This window comes from Gadus chalcogrammus, chromosome 6 (genome assembly GCF_026213295.1).
Source record: "Gadus chalcogrammus isolate NIFS_2021 chromosome 6, NIFS_Gcha_1.0, whole genome shotgun sequence".
Classification (NCBI taxonomy): Eukaryota; Metazoa; Chordata; class Actinopteri; order Gadiformes; family Gadidae; genus Gadus; species Gadus chalcogrammus.
Window position 1 is genome coordinate 20,705,662 of NC_079417.1, and position 17,315 is coordinate 20,722,976.

At 47.8% G+C, this 17,315-nt stretch overlaps 1 protein-coding gene and 1 long non-coding RNA gene across 3 annotated transcripts; one reads left to right on the top strand and one right to left on the bottom strand.

Moving 5' to 3' along the window:
- Positions 1-9,043: 9,043 nt before the first annotated feature.
- LOC130384688 (phospholipase A2-like) lies at positions 9,044-10,302 on the bottom strand. Its single transcript, XM_056593005.1, has 4 exons — positions 10,193-10,302; positions 9,852-10,002; positions 9,483-9,616; positions 9,044-9,318 (listed from the first exon to the last, which is right to left on the bottom strand). Exons 1-4 carry the CDS (start codon positions 10,239-10,241, stop codon positions 9,197-9,199), a joined length of 456 nt encoding a protein of 151 aa, XP_056448980.1. The 5' UTR covers positions 10,242-10,302; the 3' UTR covers positions 9,044-9,196.
- A 3,676-nt stretch (positions 10,303-13,978) lies between these two features.
- On the top strand, positions 13,979-14,839 carry LOC130384691 (uncharacterized). 2 transcript variants are annotated; one of them, XR_008895899.1, is made up of 3 exons: positions 13,979-14,063; positions 14,512-14,694; positions 14,807-14,839. It is a non-coding gene; the product is annotated as an uncharacterized LOC130384691 (long non-coding RNA). The 2 variants fall into 2 exon arrangements; XR_008895900.1 differs by lacking the exon at positions 13,979-14,063 and adding an exon at positions 14,183-14,232.
- Positions 14,840-17,315: the final 2,476 nt, after the last annotated feature.

The following is a 17,315-nucleotide window of genomic DNA, read 5'->3' on the forward strand; positions in this document are numbered from 1 at the left end:
CCCATAACTAGATTGAGGTTATGGGGAAGGGAACAAAATGTGATAGTTGGAGTTTGTGGAACAGGAACTTTCCATTTGTATCAATGTCCGATATCGAAAGGCAAACTAGATATGCTGCGGTTGCTTGTCTAAGAATAGACCCAATGGAGCTGTCCACAAAGCTTTTCTTGTGATTCAATACAGGTGTTGCATCTTTGCTCCCTGCTATTCTGGGAATCTCTTGGATTTTGGTCTTAATAGTTAATTATTAGGGGTGTGACGATACACTCAGCTCACGAGACGAGACGAGACACGATATTCGGTTCACGAGAACGAGACGAGATTTTAAGAATACTACAATGACAAAATATATGGCTGGACCAACAGACTTTTATTTAACCCAGTTGCACATGCATTTTGAAATGTTTTAGTATAACTCTTCTTTACATGCATTCAATTGAAACTAAAACTCAAATTTATAAAAGTTGAAGTAAAATAAATTAAATTAAATAATTCTCTTTTTTCCAAGTGCAAACAATATTATGTGCAAAACCAAATCAAAGTTCTACTCCATCAATACAGAGTGCAAATAGTGCAAACAGAGTCTGACCAAGTATGCCACTGCCATTCATTCATTCTTCCGCCGGGTACCCAAAATACTGCCAAACCAATGATTTAAAAGTGGCGGGGGCATTTTCAACGGTAATACAGGTATTTTCCGACGTCATTCTGGCTGCCTATGGCTGCTTCCTCTGCTTCCCCTCCTTCCCTTCTTCTTTTCCTTCTCCTTCATTAGGTTCTGGCAGGCTAGACGTAGCAAAGGCGCATTACTGCCCCTACAGGCCACAAATAGAAGTTTGGATAGCTCACAAATCTCACGAGACAGATTTTTAACGCGACGGGTAATATCGTCGAGTTTAATCTACGAGATCACGTCACACCCCTATTAATAATTAATCATTGCATCATTGAAAATGTTTGATTGCCACAGAGCTAAAAGAGATGAATGCTGAAAGCAAGAATATTAGTTATGTTCAACGTTCGAGAAGATGTAACTTCCCTTTCCTAGCATGACTCACATTAAACCACAGCTTTTGTAAGTGTTACCACATTACACTTCCATGGAAGTATATTGTTCATGACAATCATGTTAGTTCCTGATTTCAAGGTGTAATTGTATTGTTTACTGTTTACCCTGCGCATATCTGTATCGCCGGGTCCCAACCAGGCCTATACTGTAGTCGTGCCTTACATTTCTGTAAACTAACACTTACATATTGTGGTAACCCGGTTCTATCAGCCCGCCTCCGATCAATGAACAAGAGTCTCTGATGCTCAAACTGCCAACAAGGAACGTTTATTAAGTCCAAAAAACAGAAAAAAGGGGAATCACCCGTCAATGCAAACTAAAAAGAGTCTGGGCTCCGTGAGCCACTGGGGATGCTGTGGTCGTATCTCACGCGCTGTCCCGGTATCCAGGTGAGGAGGTCCTTCCGTGTAGTCCTGTGGTCGCCTCTAGACCGGGTCCTGGGGCCAAGGTCCGTCCAGGTAGGGAATCTCAGTCCGCTCTCGGCTCCTACATGGGTCCCATACCTCCTACCTTTAGACTACGTCTCAGCTTCTCTTATATAGCCCTCACCTGGGTCTGATTGGCCTGGTACACGGGTGTCTCCTGTTGGCGTTGAGTGGGGCCGTGCCAATGCGGCCCTTGGCGCCCTCTGGGGGGAAAAGATTCAGATTCAGATTCAGATTCAGAAGACTTTATTGCCATGACATGTAAACACGTTTGGAATTTGTTTTGGTACAGGCTGGTAGACTTCTAGTATTACCTGCCCTCTGGGCTTCAAGGGCCGCCCTGTCGGGGCCGGGTTGCCACACTCCTCCCCCCTTAGATGTAGCCCCGGGGCGCCTCTGACTGCCCAGAGGCATGTGTCCCGACGGGACAGGGCATCGGCATTGGCGTGCTCCCGCCCAGGTCAGTGGTCCACTTTGAAACGGTAGTCCTGAAGGGCCTGGAACCACCTTGTCACCCTGGCGTTGGTATCCTTGGCGGTGGCCATTCACTTGAGCAGGGCATGGTGCGTCACCAGGGTGAAGTCCCGGCCCAGGAGGTAGTACCGCAGCTTGTCTACGGCACACTTGATGGCCAGGGCCTCCTTCTCCACGGTGGAGTACCTATCGTGAGGAGTTTCCTGCTAATGTACGTCACCGGGTGTTCCTCCGTGTCCCGGACCTGCGAGACGACCCCTCCGAGGCCCACCTTTGAGGCGTCGGAGTGGACTATAAGGGGCAGAGTAAAATCAGGCGTTAGTAGGATTGGCTCGGAGTAGAGGGCCCGTTTGAGGAGACTGAATGCTCCTTCTGCTGCCTCCGACCAGGTAACGCGGTCCGGCAGGGCCTTCCGGGTCAGGTCAGGTAGGGGGCTTGCCAGGGTGGCGAAACTGGGAATCAACCTTTGATAGTAGCCTACCAGACCGAGGAAGGACTTGACCTGCTTCTTGGAGGTGGGGCGGGGCCAGTCCTGGATGGTCTTCACCTTGGCCTCCTGGGGTCGGACGTTCCCGCGTCCGACTCTGTAGCCCAGGTATGAGGCCTCCTCCAAGCCCAGACGGCACTTGGCGGGGTTGGCGGTGAGACTCGCCCTCCTCAGCTCCCCCAGGACCGCTCTTAGGTGTCTCAGGTGGACGTCCCAGCTGGCACTATGGATGATGATGTCATCAATGTAGGCGGCGGCATAGGCCTGGTGTGATCGCAGGAGACCGTCCATCATGCGCTGGAAGGTGGCCGGAGCTCCATGTACCCCGAAGGGGAGCACCGTGTACTGGTAAAGTCCCCCGGGGGTTGCGAACGCCGTTTTCTCCAGGACGGTCTTGCTGAGGGGGACCTGCCAATATCCCTTGGTAAGGTCATGGGTGGTGAGGTATCGAGCGGGCCCGAGCCGCTCGATGAGTTCGTCGATCCGGGGCATTGGGTACGCGTCGAACTCCGAGACCTCGTTCAGCCTCCTAAAGTCGTTGCAGATTCGAAATGATCCACCTGCCTTCGGGACCAGGACGATGGGCTGGACCAGGCGCTGTGTGATTCCTCGATCACCCGGAGCTGGAGCATTTTCTTGACCTCCTCCCGTATGGCGACCCGACGGGCCTCTGGAACCCGGTACGGGGGTACGCGTACCGTGACGCCTGCCTCTGTTCGGATGTCGTGTTGAGCGACCGTTGTTCTCCCGGTTACCTCGGAGAACACGTCCTTGTGCTGCAACACCACGTCAGTGAGGTCTTGTTTCTGGCTGGGGCTGAGGTCCTCTCCAAACGGGACCTCCGGTAAGCCTTGCCGGGCGACGAGGACCACGGGGGCCGGCACTGGTGGGGTTGTCCCGGCCTTCCACTGCTTCAAGAGGTTCACATGATACAGCTGGGTGGGCTTGCGCCTCCCCGGCTGCCGCACCCGGTAGTTCACCTCCCCCACGCGGTCGACCACCTCATACGGTCCCTGCCACTTGGCCAGGAACTTGCATAGGGATGAGGACTAGGATTCACTCCCCCGGCTGGAAGAGATGCAGCTGGGCCTCGCGGCTGGAAGAGATGCAGCTGGGCCTCGCGGTTGTAGGTCCGCGCCTGGGCCTGCTGTGCCTGGTGCAGATGCTCCCGTACTATGGGCCAGACCTGCGCCATTCTCTCTCGTACCTGCTCGACATGGTCCACTAGGGTACGATGGGGGGAGGGTCGGCTCTCCCAAGCTTCTTTAGCCAGGTCTAGTAGTTCCCTTGGCCGCCGTCCGTACAGCAGTTCAAAGGGGGAGAACCCTGTGGAGGCCTGTGGTACCTCTCGCACCACGAAGAGGACGTGAGGGAGGAGCTGGTCCCAGTTTTTCCCGTCTATCTCCATGGCCTTCTTCAGCATGTGGTTTTGTTGAACCTTTCCACCAGCTCGTCCGTCTGGGGGTGGTACACTGAAGTCCTCAGCTGCTTCACCTGCAGGAGACTGAGAAGCTCTTTTAGCACATGCGACATAGAACATGACCCTTGGTCCTTTAAAATCTCCCGTGCTATCCCCACCCGACTAAAAAGCATCATTAGCTCCCGGGCTACGCCTTAGCGGTTGCGGCGCGGAGGGGTAGGGCTTCCGGGTACCGGGTGGCATAGTCGACCATGATTAATATGTATCGATGTCCCCGGCTGGTCTTGGGGAGAGGGCCCACAATGTCTTGGGCCAGTCGGTCAAAAGGTACCTCAATGATAGGCATCGGTATCAGCGGACTCCGTATCGAGGGTCTCGGGGCCGTCCGCTGGCACTCCTGGCACGCCTGGCAGTACTCTGTAACGTCCTTCTTTATCCCGGGCCAGTAGAACCGGTCTAGGATCCGTTCCCTAGTTTTGTCCATGCCTAGGTGTGCCCCTAGGACGTGTGTGAGCCATGAAGAGGACTTTACTGGTGTACGGGCGAGCCACCACCAACTGCTCTACTATCACTCCCGCCCTCTCGGTTACCCTATACAAAAGGTGGTCTGACCTGGTGCAGAAGTGCGGGTACGGTAGGGTGCTCACCGAGTCCCTGGCGTGACCGTCATGGGCGAAAACGTGGCTCCAGGCGTGTTTCAGGGTGTCGTCCTGCAGTTGGGCGGTGGCGAACTGTCCGGGACGGTCCGACCCCCTCCCGGTTGGGGGGAAGTCCGAGAGCTCCGTGAGGGGGGAACTCTCCGTCTCTCCTAACCCGGCAGGTCGCTCCGACGCTGTCAGGGTGTCGGGGGTCCCCGGTGTGTCCAGGCGATGAGTCTCGCTGGCTCCGTAGGCGTGTCGAACCGGTTGTCGTGTCGCCTCGGCTGCGGTCGGGGCGGTCGGGGTCCTGGCTCCGCGTTCCAGAGCCGGTGGAAGATGGGGCAGTCTCTCCCGATCAATAGGGGTACCGGGAGGTTGGGTACGATCTCGGCCCTTACGGTGAAGGCCCCTCGGGGGGTCCGCACGACCACATGGCACGTGTCGTAGGTGCGGGTGTCCCCATGTACGCAGGCGACCTCCATCGGCTCCCCCGCCCTTCCGACGGCTAGGTCGGGCCGGAGGAGGGTGACGACACTCCCCGTGTCGATGAGGGCCTGAGTGTCCTTGTCGCCCACCCGAGCCGGGAGGTTCGGGGCTCCGGCCTCCTGATGCGCCCAACAGGTGGTGAGTAGACATGGTCCTGGCCGGCCTTCGCCCGCGAAGGCCGAAGGCATAGACACATCCCGGTTCTCCGGGCAGTGACGAGCGAGGTGTCCTGTCTGGCCACAGATATAGCACCGCCATACCTCTCTGGCTTCCGGCGATTGGGTCTGTGGTTTCGGCTGATCTATCCGTCGAGGGGGTTCCGGTCCTCGTCGGTCCCTACGGGTCTTGATCGGGTTCTTATCTGTGATTGTGAGCTTACTAACTGTTTAAAAGTTCCATGCTTCTTATTTTATTCAGGCATGTTACATTACGTCTTTGTCATCTTAGTGTGTGTCCTTGTCCATGTAATGTCAATGTCAATCATCTGTCTAACTATATGTTGTGCTTGCTTTTATGCTTTTTTATGTTCTATCTAACATCAACCTGCCAGGGACTACAGATGAAAAATTGTTTGTACAACTAAATCTACATTTACATGTCCTATGCAATGGACATGTTGATTAATGTACACTGTCCCTTTTAAATAAATTAATAAACAAACACACACACACACACACACACACACACACACACACACACACACACACACACACACACACACACACACACACACACACACACACACACACACACACACACACACACACACACACACACACAAACATTCACAAACATTCACAGACGTTCAAGTTCATTGAAACCTTGGCTATGTAAGATTTTAGCATTAAGTTGTCATTTAAACAGCGTATCATTGACACAGCTCTGTGATAAAATGAAAATGCATATTTATCTACTTTTAAATACATGTTTTCAAGTGTGCTGACCAACCACCACAAGGTTATAAAAGCTGTTATATTTGAACAAAGCAAACCAACGACTGCGGAGAGTCTCACTGCATGTGCTGAATTATTTATTTATGCCTATTATTTATATTTGAGTCACATTCCATCAAGATGTTGACCATTTATTTACTATCCAATGCACTTTAATACTGGACTTGTAGTTTATTAAAGAGAAAATAAATAAATATATAAATAGAATATTAGCACAAAAAGTAAGGACATTTGTTTATGGTTGATTATTTCCTGGTGGGAACAATGCTTTTTGGCAATAAATCTTATACCGTTGGGGCCCAAATTGTAAGGAACATGCACTTGTGGGATGAGCAGCAGAGCTGAGTATGTGGGTTGTGCCCATGAAAAATTTGCCAAATCTCTGCCAATGCCAAACAGCTTATTCTGCTATTGACTCGTTTGGTGTTTGGTGGATTGGATGATTGAAGTTTGAAGAAACAAGACAGATTGGCAATTTAACAATTTATTCATTTCACAAACAGGAGCCTCAGTAGCTTGTGGAAGAACCATACACAGCCACAACAGCCTGGAACCTCCTCCTCATGCTGGTCTGGACTCAGCACTGAACATAACGTTCCTCCACATGTTCAGGTTCCAGTGCACGTGTTGCCGACCCCAGCGCAAACGGGCCTGACGGTGAAGGGCAGTCCTATGAGACCGGAGATTGGCTGCGTCTAGTCTGTTCCAGATTGTCTAGGCAGAGAGCCGTCGGCCATATCGTCCTGCAAACCTGGACTGCAAATCTGTAGAAGGCAGCCTACGGCACCTAAGTGCTGACAGGGTGATGAAATGGTCTTCTTGGGGTGTTGTCTTCTTGGGACACCCACTTTGTGGCCTGTCTTTGACATCCCCCGTTATATGGTACTTGGCCTTCAGTTTGGAGGGGTTACTAGGGCTCACTCCAAATAATGCCGTAACTTGGTTTTGCGGAACACCAGCTTGAAGTTGAGTGATCTGGATAGGGCCCTATCCAGATCAGTCAAACTCGGCATGGCGATTCTTGGAGCAGACACTTACTGATTGTAGCTGTACTTACAGTAGTAGGGCCCATGCTCACAGACACCTGGGGGTACCAGAAGACCAAAACAAGTGTCAATAGCAACAGCAAAATAACCTGTTTGGCAATGGCCGAAAGGATTTGGCAATTCTTTCATGGACGCAACCCACATTCTCAGCGCTACTGCTCATCCCACAAATGCATCTTCCTTACAAATGGGGCACCATTTGAAAGGGAGCTAAACAGGCTTTCCAATGATATACAATTTATTGCCAAAAAGCATTGTTACCACGGATAAATAATCTACCAAACACAAATGTCCTTACTTTTTGTGCTCAGTTTATATATGTGTGGAAGTGTGTGGACGATGGCCGGTTTAATTCCGTCTGATTGGTGAGGCTGCACACCTGTTGCACGTTAAGTAATGCACATTGAGCATGTTAAATCATCTCCACACAACAGCTGGGGAGATCTCCTGGATGCAATTTTTTAAATTATTAAGCCGTTGCAATAAACCAGATTTTACCCACCCACTCTACCTCCTGAGCTCCTGCCGCACTGCCTCCCCCTCGGTGACTTATTTTGGGTCCTTTGTCTGGAGGAGCCCAAAATAAGTCACCTAGGGGGAGGCAGTGCGGCAGGAGCTCAGGAGGTAGAGCGGGTTGGCTGGTTACCGCAAGGAATGTCGAGGTGTCCCTGAGCAAGACACCATAACCCTAACACTGCTCCCGATGAGCTGGCTGTATGTATGTGTGTATGAATAGGTGAATGTTAGTCAATATTGTACAGCGCTTGCTATATAAATGCAGTCCATTTCCCATTATGGTGTGTGGCAAGCACCTAGGGAGGAGGACGGGGGGGGGGGGGAACCATCTGCGGCTAGCCGCCCCTGCACTCGGCCCACAGCGGCCCAGCCCCAGCCAGCCCTCGGCCAGCCAGCACAGGAGCAAAAGGCCCTGTGCTCCATGAGGGGGAGGGAGGGGAAGGCCCCGTCGCCCTGAAAAAGAGACCAGAAGTATTTATCTTATTCACAAGTCCTTCGAGGCTCCTATTAATGGTGTGTTTCTTTCATCCTTTATGTCCTCTTTCATATACATGAAAAAAACATGTCTTCATTCCTAAGTGTACTAGACCCCTAGATCACCCACCAATTCATCAGGTTCGGTCGGGCTAGCCTCCAAACACATCATTTTAGTAGAGTTTAATGCCCTCTTTCCTATAAAAGTGGTCAATATGAGTTCAGCCAGCCTCACCCTTTAATTTGTGACCATAACAATGAATAATAATAACCCCTCAAACGTGCGGCGCTGTTCTGTCTGGCGCACCTTAGAAAATGTGTCTATTTCCTAGTAATTGGAACCTGGTTTACAACAAAAACAAAACAATTGATGGCAGCTAAGCTGCCCACTTATATTATGGCCCCTCAAAATTCTCAATAAATCATGAAAAATGCCACGAACAGTTGACTAACTTTACAACGATAAAAAAAACAGGCATGTCACATTTTTAGAGACGTTATTGTAAAACTAGTGTAAGTTTGAGACTGGGTTTAGGGGACGTGGTTGGTTTCAGTTTTTGACCCTTTGTTGCATTCATTGTTTTTGACGTATCCATAACTAGAGGGCGCAATGTACCATCTGCAGACCCCCCTTACCCTCCTCATGGGTTTACATTGTTTAACTTCAATCTGACTACATTGAACATTGAAAGACGTGGGGGCCTTCTGGCCATACAAGGAGATGTTCTCATCATAGATGTAGGTATTTGGGTCTCATACATGGTGGTTCTGGGAATGAGGGTTTTCCGAGAGGGGCAGGCACTTTATTATGCAGAAAAAGGCTGTGACACTTGTCATGCATCTGACGACTTCTGAGTCACAATATTTTAGAATCAAATACAATTCTACAATTTTATGTAATTATGAAAGTTTTCTTTCAGTCATTGTTTCATCCTAATAAAATATGCATTGTGACATCACCTGGCTAATAGATTTTTGACGATTTTTTAACGCCTTATTTATCACACAATCTTCACAACAATAACAAGATGTCTTCATGAGGAACAATTAGAATAAAACAGACAGTTATTTTTGATTATTTTATTGACAAATAATTTGATAAATGAACACCTAAACATCTTCTCGCCCTCTGTGTGTGTCCAAATGATGTATTAGTTATGGCCTCAGGAAGTGCAGTTGCTTCTTACAGAGCTTCAGTCCTAGTCATCTTATTTACTGCAGAGCTCCTGGTTGTAGTGGTCGTGAGCTGGGATGTATTTTGCCGTGGCCATACACATGGCTATATGCTTATCACACTCACAGATGAACATCTGACAGGCATCATTGGAACCTGTGTGAAAGAAGAGGCGATGGAGGGAGGGAGAGAAGTGGAGAACACAGTATGATAAGCAAAAGGGATTTCTATCAGTTCTCTGAATAAAATTCTCAAAACTCAAATCATGACAATGTTAATGTCATCATAGGATTCACAGTAGCGGTCCATAATGCACTCACTGAGACAGGTGACGGTCTTGGTGCTCTTGTCACATGTTTGGTGGTAGCCATATGTGTAAGGGTTATCCAGGTAGGCTATGCACGCCTTATCAGCCATGGCAGCTGTGTAGCAATGGTCGTGAGTTTGGCAGCATCTGTCAATCATCATTAACAGTTTATCATAAAGGCACAGAATGGGCTGCAATGATATATACACAGCTAGAAAGATCACTTGCTGCAGCAGGGACGCAGGATGGTTTAGTGGATATGGGGGGGTAAACTCCCTTCTGAAGGTTGAGCAGGGAGTGTGTTTATGATGTGTTTATTACTAAAACTAATAAATAATACATCTACTTGATGAATAGTAACTTCCAAAGGTTTTCCACTTACATGTCGAGGGCATCCACAGGTATTCCAGAGCCTCCCTTACCACAATAGCATCCATAGTCAGCATAGTCAATGAGTGGCCAGATGTGAGGCATGGTGCACTCAATCTGGGACCTGAGCCCCCATAGGGATCTCTTGCTGCGTGAGGCTAGCACTGGGAAGAGACAAGGAGCCATCAATACATACAGCAACCAATCAACAACTCTCTCCTTCCTTTTGTTTTTGATTTTGCTGCTATATTACGTGTTATTCAATGAATGATAGTACATTGAAGAAGAAATAAATAGAAAAGCAATGAATAGAAAATTAACGTAAAGGTTGGAGCGTTTGTTTAGTATACTCACAGACTGGAAGACAGACGGCCAAGACAAGAACAACGTGAGACGCCTTCATGTTGCAAATTAATAAGCAATATTCCTGCTGCAACTTGGTCCATATTCTATATTTATAGCCTACAATACATCTCCAAGTTCCACCCCTCTGCGATTTTCCACCACTTTATCAAATCTCTTTGAGAATACATTTTTATCTACAACAACATACATTTTCTCACAGCAAGATACATTGGTTTGCAAACGCACCCACACACGCACACACACACACACACACACACACACACACACACACACACACACACACACACACACACACACACACACACACACACACACACACACACACACACACACACACACACACACACACACACACACACACACACACACACACATCCCAGTCACATGAGTACATTCACAGACGTTCAAGTTCATTGGAACCTTGGCTATGTAGGATTTTAGCACTAAGTTGTCATTTAAACAGCGTGTCATTGACACAGCTTTGTGATAAAATGAAAATGCACATTTATCTTCTTTTAAAAACATGTTTTCAAGTGTGCTGACCAACCACAACAAGGTTATACGAGCTGTTATATTTGACCGAAGCAAACAAAGCACTGTGGACAGTCGAACTGCTGAATTATTTATTCATGCCTATTATTTATATATGAGTCACATTCCATTAAGATGTTGACAATTTATTTACTATTCAGTGCGTTTGTAGTTTGGGGCCAAGGAAAATGTGCCAAATCATCTCTGCCAATGCCAAACAGCCTACTCTGCCATTTACTCTTGTTTGGTGTTTGGTGGATTGGTTGATTGAAGTTTGAAGAAACAAGACTTATTGGCAATTTACAAATGTATTAATTTATGAAACAGGAGCCTGATTAGCGTGTTGGAAAACCATATACAGCCGGAACCGCCTGGCACCCCTCCTCATGCTGCTGTGGGATGGCATCCCATTCTTCAACCAGCATTTGTCGCATGCCAGCCAACCTGGTTGTGTTGGTCACTCTTGCACGAACAGCACGCCCAAGCTGATCCCACAACTGTTCAATGGGGATGAGGTCAGGACTGCTAGCAGGCCGTTCCATCCTCTCCACTCCCACATTCTGGAGGTATTTTCTGATACAACCCGCTCTGTGGGGTCGAGCGTTGTCATCTTCGAGGATAGAGTTCGGTCCCAGACTGAGGAGATATGGGATTGACACTGGTTGCAGAATGTCATCTCACTATCTCTCTGCATTGAGATTGCCTCCAATGATGACGAGCCTCGTTTTCCGGTGAGGGAGATGCCGCCTCACACCATAACACTACCTCCACAAAAAGATGTTACTCTATTGGTGCAGCAGTCAGCATAGCGTTCTCGAGGTTTTCTCCACACATTGACCCTACGATCCAAATGCCGTAGGCATAATCTCGACTCATCACTAAACATAACGTTCCTCCACATGTTCAGGTTCCAGTGCACGTGTTACCGACATCAGCACAAAAAGGCTTTTGGGTTAAGGGAAGTCATGCAAGAATAAGCAGTTTGGCATTGGCAGAGAAGATTTGGCAAATATTTCTTGGGCCAAACCTGCATACTCAGCTCTGCTGCTCATCCCACAAATGCATGTTCCTTACACATGTGGTACCATTTAAAAGGGGAGGCTTTAGGCTCTCCAACGTCATGAGAGTTATTGCGAAGAACCATTAATATATATATATATGTATGTGTGTGGGAGTGCGTGGACGATGGCTGGTTTAATTTTGTCAGATTGGTCTGACTGGGTACAGATTGGTCTGACTGGGTACCACTTTGTCTGGAGGAGCCCAAAAGAAGTCACCTAGGTGGAGGCAGTGCGGCAGGAGCCCAGGAGGTAGAGCGACTGGTAACAGCAAAGTTCCTAGTTCGATCCCCGGCTACTCCTAGCTGAATGTCGAGGTGTCCATGAGCAAGGCACCACACCCTAACTGCTCCGGACGAGCTGACTGTCGCCTTGCATGGCTGACACCGCGTCGGTGTGTGAATGTGTGTATGAATGGGTGAATGTGAGGGAATATTGTACAGGGCTTTGGATAAAAAGCGCAATCTTATGCAGTCCATTTCCCATTATGGTGTGTGGCAGGCACCTAGGGAGGAGGACGGTGGAGGCAACCATCTGCGGCTAGCCGCCCCTGCACTCGGCCCACAGCAGCCCCAGCCAGCCCTCGGCCAGCCAGCACACGAGCAAAAGGCCCTGTGCTCCATGAGGGGGAGGGAGGGGAAGGCCCCGTCGCCCTGGGAGAGGGTGGCCCTACCACGGGCTGTTTCCGGCCCTCGAGGAGCTAGCACCGCAGCCCAGCTAGACCTCAACTCCAGCAGACCAGTCCACTCAGCCCTGAAGTTGAAGTCGGCTTATCGCCCTTGCAGTGCTCCTAAAGAGGATTAATGTTTTCTCGGCCTGAGAAGCACATGGATGCCCGCCCAACACACACATCAACATCTGACCTGCATCATTGTTAGCTGCGTGAAAAAGAACCGCAGAAAGCAGGAGGCAAAGAATGGATGGCTAAAACGGAAATTAAAGATGGTGTAATCCTGTTTTGAGCTATGTCATCAAGTTGGATTTCAGGACATGGGGGTAAGTTGTGCATGGTTGGGAAATGGTGAGGGATATAGAGGGGATTTACCGGAAATGATTTGAAGGTGACCCAGGATAGGGAGAGACACGTACTGTCTGAGGCTTTCTAATTTATATAAATTTTAGCAGAGCCCTATGCCCTGTTTCATGTAAAAGAGACCAGACATCTTTATCATATTCACAAGTCCTTAACATCACTTCCGGTTGGGCTAGAACAACCACATTTACAATTTTGCATGTCCTTTAAGTCCTCTTTCATATTTATAAATCAAAAACATGCCTTTAGCTTGGTCCTAAGTGTACTAGACCCCTAGATCGCCAAACAACTCATCAGGTCCGGTCGGGCTAGAGCCTCCACTACATTGAACATGGAAAGACGTGGAGGCCTTCTGGCCATACAAGGAGATGTTCTCATCATAGATGGAGGTATTTGGGTCTCATACATGGTGGTTCTGGGTGTGAGGGTTGTCCGAGATAGGCAGGCATACGTTATTATGCGGAACAAGGCCATGGCACATCTGAGTCTCAATCCTTTAGAAACAAATACCATTCTACAATTTAAGGTAAATCTGAAAGTAATTTTTTAATCATTATCCAACAGGGTATATTTGAACATTTTCTTTCCAAATCAAGAAAAGCTGTAGAAACATCTACAATACATTTGTTTTTTAACATCCTTTTACAAAATGCATTGTGACATATCACCTGGCAAATCGTTTTTTTACATTCAAGTTGCCTCAAGTTGTCCCCAAACCCCGGCTGTGGTTCGCTTAAACACCTGCTCGTCAACAGGTGAGCCAGAGCCCCGCCTTCCCACAGGAGCAGCCACAGTACTGCAGTTCAGCACAGGCCAGCTGTCATTTAGCCAAGAATCACAGATCTGAGGCCTGTTTCAGGTAGCTGGTTTAACATACTCTGAGTTTAATCCTGCGCTCTGAGTTGGTTGACTCAGAGTTCAGGGTTGAAAAGCAACTCTGGGTTTTCAGTTTCAGAACAGGTGATCAGCGTTGGGTTAATCAACTCTGAGTATGTTCACTCTGGGTTGAGGGCGTGCCTGTTGACTATGAAGAGCCATCATCAATGGATCTCTGATAACATGATCAAACATGGACCAAAAGCGTATCCACTTACTTTTCCCCCACGGAATTGGAAATTCTAATGAACGTGTATGCCGAGCAGTTAGGCCTACCCATTTTAACAAAAAAAAGCAATACCGCCGCGGCAGCGAGAGCGCGAGAGAGAGCTTGGCAGGAAATAGCTGAACAAGTCAATGCGTGAGTCAAATAAATTAGTAAAATAAAATAAAATAAGAGGAAAGTTTAATATCTTCCACTTATTCAATAGGTAAATTGTGTGTGTGTGTGTGTGTGTCAATTTACGCAACCCCGAGTGGCCCCACGAGGACTTGGCAGCAAATGAAGTACAAAAATATAGTTTAAACAGGTAAACTAATGTTTAATTGAAATCAAATAAATTGTGCTGTTTTGCCTGCTCTACCTAATTTAACAGCTATGTTCAACATGTATTATATATTTGTATACTATATTTAAGCAGTAAATGTAAGTAGTAGGCCTACATTTCCCAGCCACCCCAACACTGCCAATATTTAATAGGATTTAGATATATTAGAAGGCTACACCTAGGCAAAATGCATTATAAATATATATGTGTCTTCAAAATAGCGCTTACTGAATATTAGGGTTATATTTTCCTCCATGTTAGCAAATCGAAAAAATGCAGAGGCCCGGCAGACTGGAGGGGGTCCACCACCTGCAGCCCTCACAGAGGCTGAGGAGATGGCCCTCAGCCAACAGAGTATGCGTCCTGTGGCTGAGGGCATCCCTGGGGGGAGCTCCTCTGATCCCCCCCACCCCCCAGGATAGAAGTGCCTTTACAGTATAAGAGGTTGGTTATTCAAAATAATTAAATATGTACACGCAACCCAGCGCGTTGCAAATTAGATGGGGCAATATTCTGGCTCAAGTAATAATTGCACTGTCTAATCATCTTCTTCCAGTTACTGATGGCGTCATCGCCCTACTTGAACCAGTTGCCCTCACCAACCTCCATGCAATTGTAACAATTCAAAAGATGCAAAAGGATGCTTTGGAGATCCACATTTTGGAACATAAGTTATAGGTGGGTGAGGTGCAAACTGGGATAGGCTACTGTTCCCTGCTCTAAAAACATACCCAATATAAATGACTTTTTTTTTTGTGCTTTCAGGAAATAAAAAAATCCTCATAATAAGTAGATTGTATTTATTAGAACACGGGCTGTGGTGGGACAAGTTATTTTGTTGAACAGTTTACTCAAAGGGTTTTACTTCAGTGAACAATGCAGACGATTATGCTGAGCATGTGCATGTAGAGAAGAACAGCATCTGGTTAAAAGCAGTACCAGGGTCTTTTCTGCCTTGCATTCTTAAAATGAGTTTCTTGACTTGCAGCAGTTATAGGTCCGTGGTTAGTCAGCTACTCTGATCATGGGAAAGCCACAACGTTGAAGTGACTGTAGTACAGAGCGGGTGGGATGCACGGGACGGATCATTCTGCACATGCGTTAATTGCGATAAAAAAAAAAAAAAAAACTTAAAGCATGCCCCCGGTGCGTTTGACAGTTAACATGGGGGCTGAGAAGGTGGTCTAAATAAATGATAGATTGCGCTGAAAAACGATAGCGCTCGTGAAGAAAATTATCAGGAAAATAAAGTATATCCAACTGGGGTCTTAATAATCGTTCCTCACGGAGATTCCTTCTGAGGATCGCAGCCTCTACGTCCACAGGCTCTCGTAGAAAAGGACATGCCATTTCTAACACTTCCTTCTGTCGGAGAGCTGCCTTGAGCCTTATAGACAACAAACTCAGAGTAGGGCCCAATCTCATTCCTTTGCTACATAGAAAATCTCAACCCTAACCCTCGCTGTTGCGCGTTCACGCGCCGTGGAGCAACGTCCCAATACCACTTTAAGGTAGCTTGAGGGGTAAGGGGGAGGGCTAACATCCCCTCAAAATTGAGATTTTCCATGGGCACCCTCAAAGCGCTTCAGTTCTGACTTGCTCCCACAATACCTTGCGAGAAAACTGAAAATCAAGAAATATCCTAGACAAGATGGAGGGCGAAAAGATGCGACAGGATTGGAAAAACCCATATGTAAGTGTTTTCTCTGTAATTAACTAGTAATTATTTTATTAATTATACTCTGCAGCCCGGCTGCGGGCTTCGAAGCCCGGCCGTGGACTCTCGGAAGATCGCGAAAGTCCGCGGCCGACTTTCGCGGAAGATCGCGAGGCCGACTTTCGCGGGCCGCCCGACCCCGGTTCTCGGCCGGCAGCCCGGCCATCGACCGGGCTCTGCAGCCCGGCCGTCGACATGTTCCATGTTCTAGTGACTCCAGGTTAAAAAGATTTATACTAATATATTATATTATATTAGTAATATTCTATAAGTAATATTATATATACTAATATATTATATTATATTAGTAATATTCTATAAGTATTATTATATATACTAATATATTATATTAGTAATATTACATGGTTAATCAATGTATTTTTTGGCAGTACTATATTGTGTACATAGCTATTATATATTGTACATAACATATGGCCATATCAACCAGTTCTGGCATATAATTCCTAATTCCTTCTTATTCGTTTTCTTTCAGGACTTCGTTGAGTCCACTGCCACCAGCCCCCCCCCCCCACCTCTCCCTCATGCTCCTCCACCCCAGGCACCTCTTCCACCACCCCAGACACCCCTTCCAAGAGGAGAGTGCCAGGGAGCAGGCGAGGCATGAGGAGAGCGAGGCAAAGTTGGCGGAATGGTTGAGAAGATGTGATTCTCCACCATTCTCTCAAAAGCTGAGAGAGAGAGTGTGTGTGTGTGTGTGTATTTTTAGGTGTGCGTGTGTGTGTATTTTTAGATGCGTGTGTGTGTATTTTTAGATGTGTGGTTCAGTGTTTCTTATTTAAATAAAGTGTTTCTTCTAAAGTGTTCTTGTTCATAACAGATTATTATCTAAGGGTGCACTCACACTAGGCCATCTGGCCGTGGCCGTGGCCTAACCATGCTCAAATCTGCCAGTGTGAGTGTGGCCAGTCTGGCCAGGCCGGGCCAATTTGGCCACTTGGGAGAGGTGTGCTGCTACGGCACGGGCCGCTACGGTACAGATGCTAATGAGCCGACACGCGCACACGCATGGCTACGCAACCTGAGCCGGATGACGTATAGTCAATGCGACGACCACGGACATAATAAAGGCGACGAGCCTTCTTTCCCATTAAACGGTAAACATCGCGTCAAGCAGTTCAACTGTTGGTGTGTTCTCTGTGTTGTTGTCCATTGTTGTTAAAACTCTGACTGGCGGCAGACTTTATTATGGTCCATGCAGCGGACGCTTGGTGATGACGTGTTACGACGTGATGACGTATGTACAAGAGCCTTCCGTGGCCAGGCCACAGCTGCGACGGCCAACGGCCACGGCCAGATGGCCTAGTGTGAGTGCAGGCCAGAGAACAAT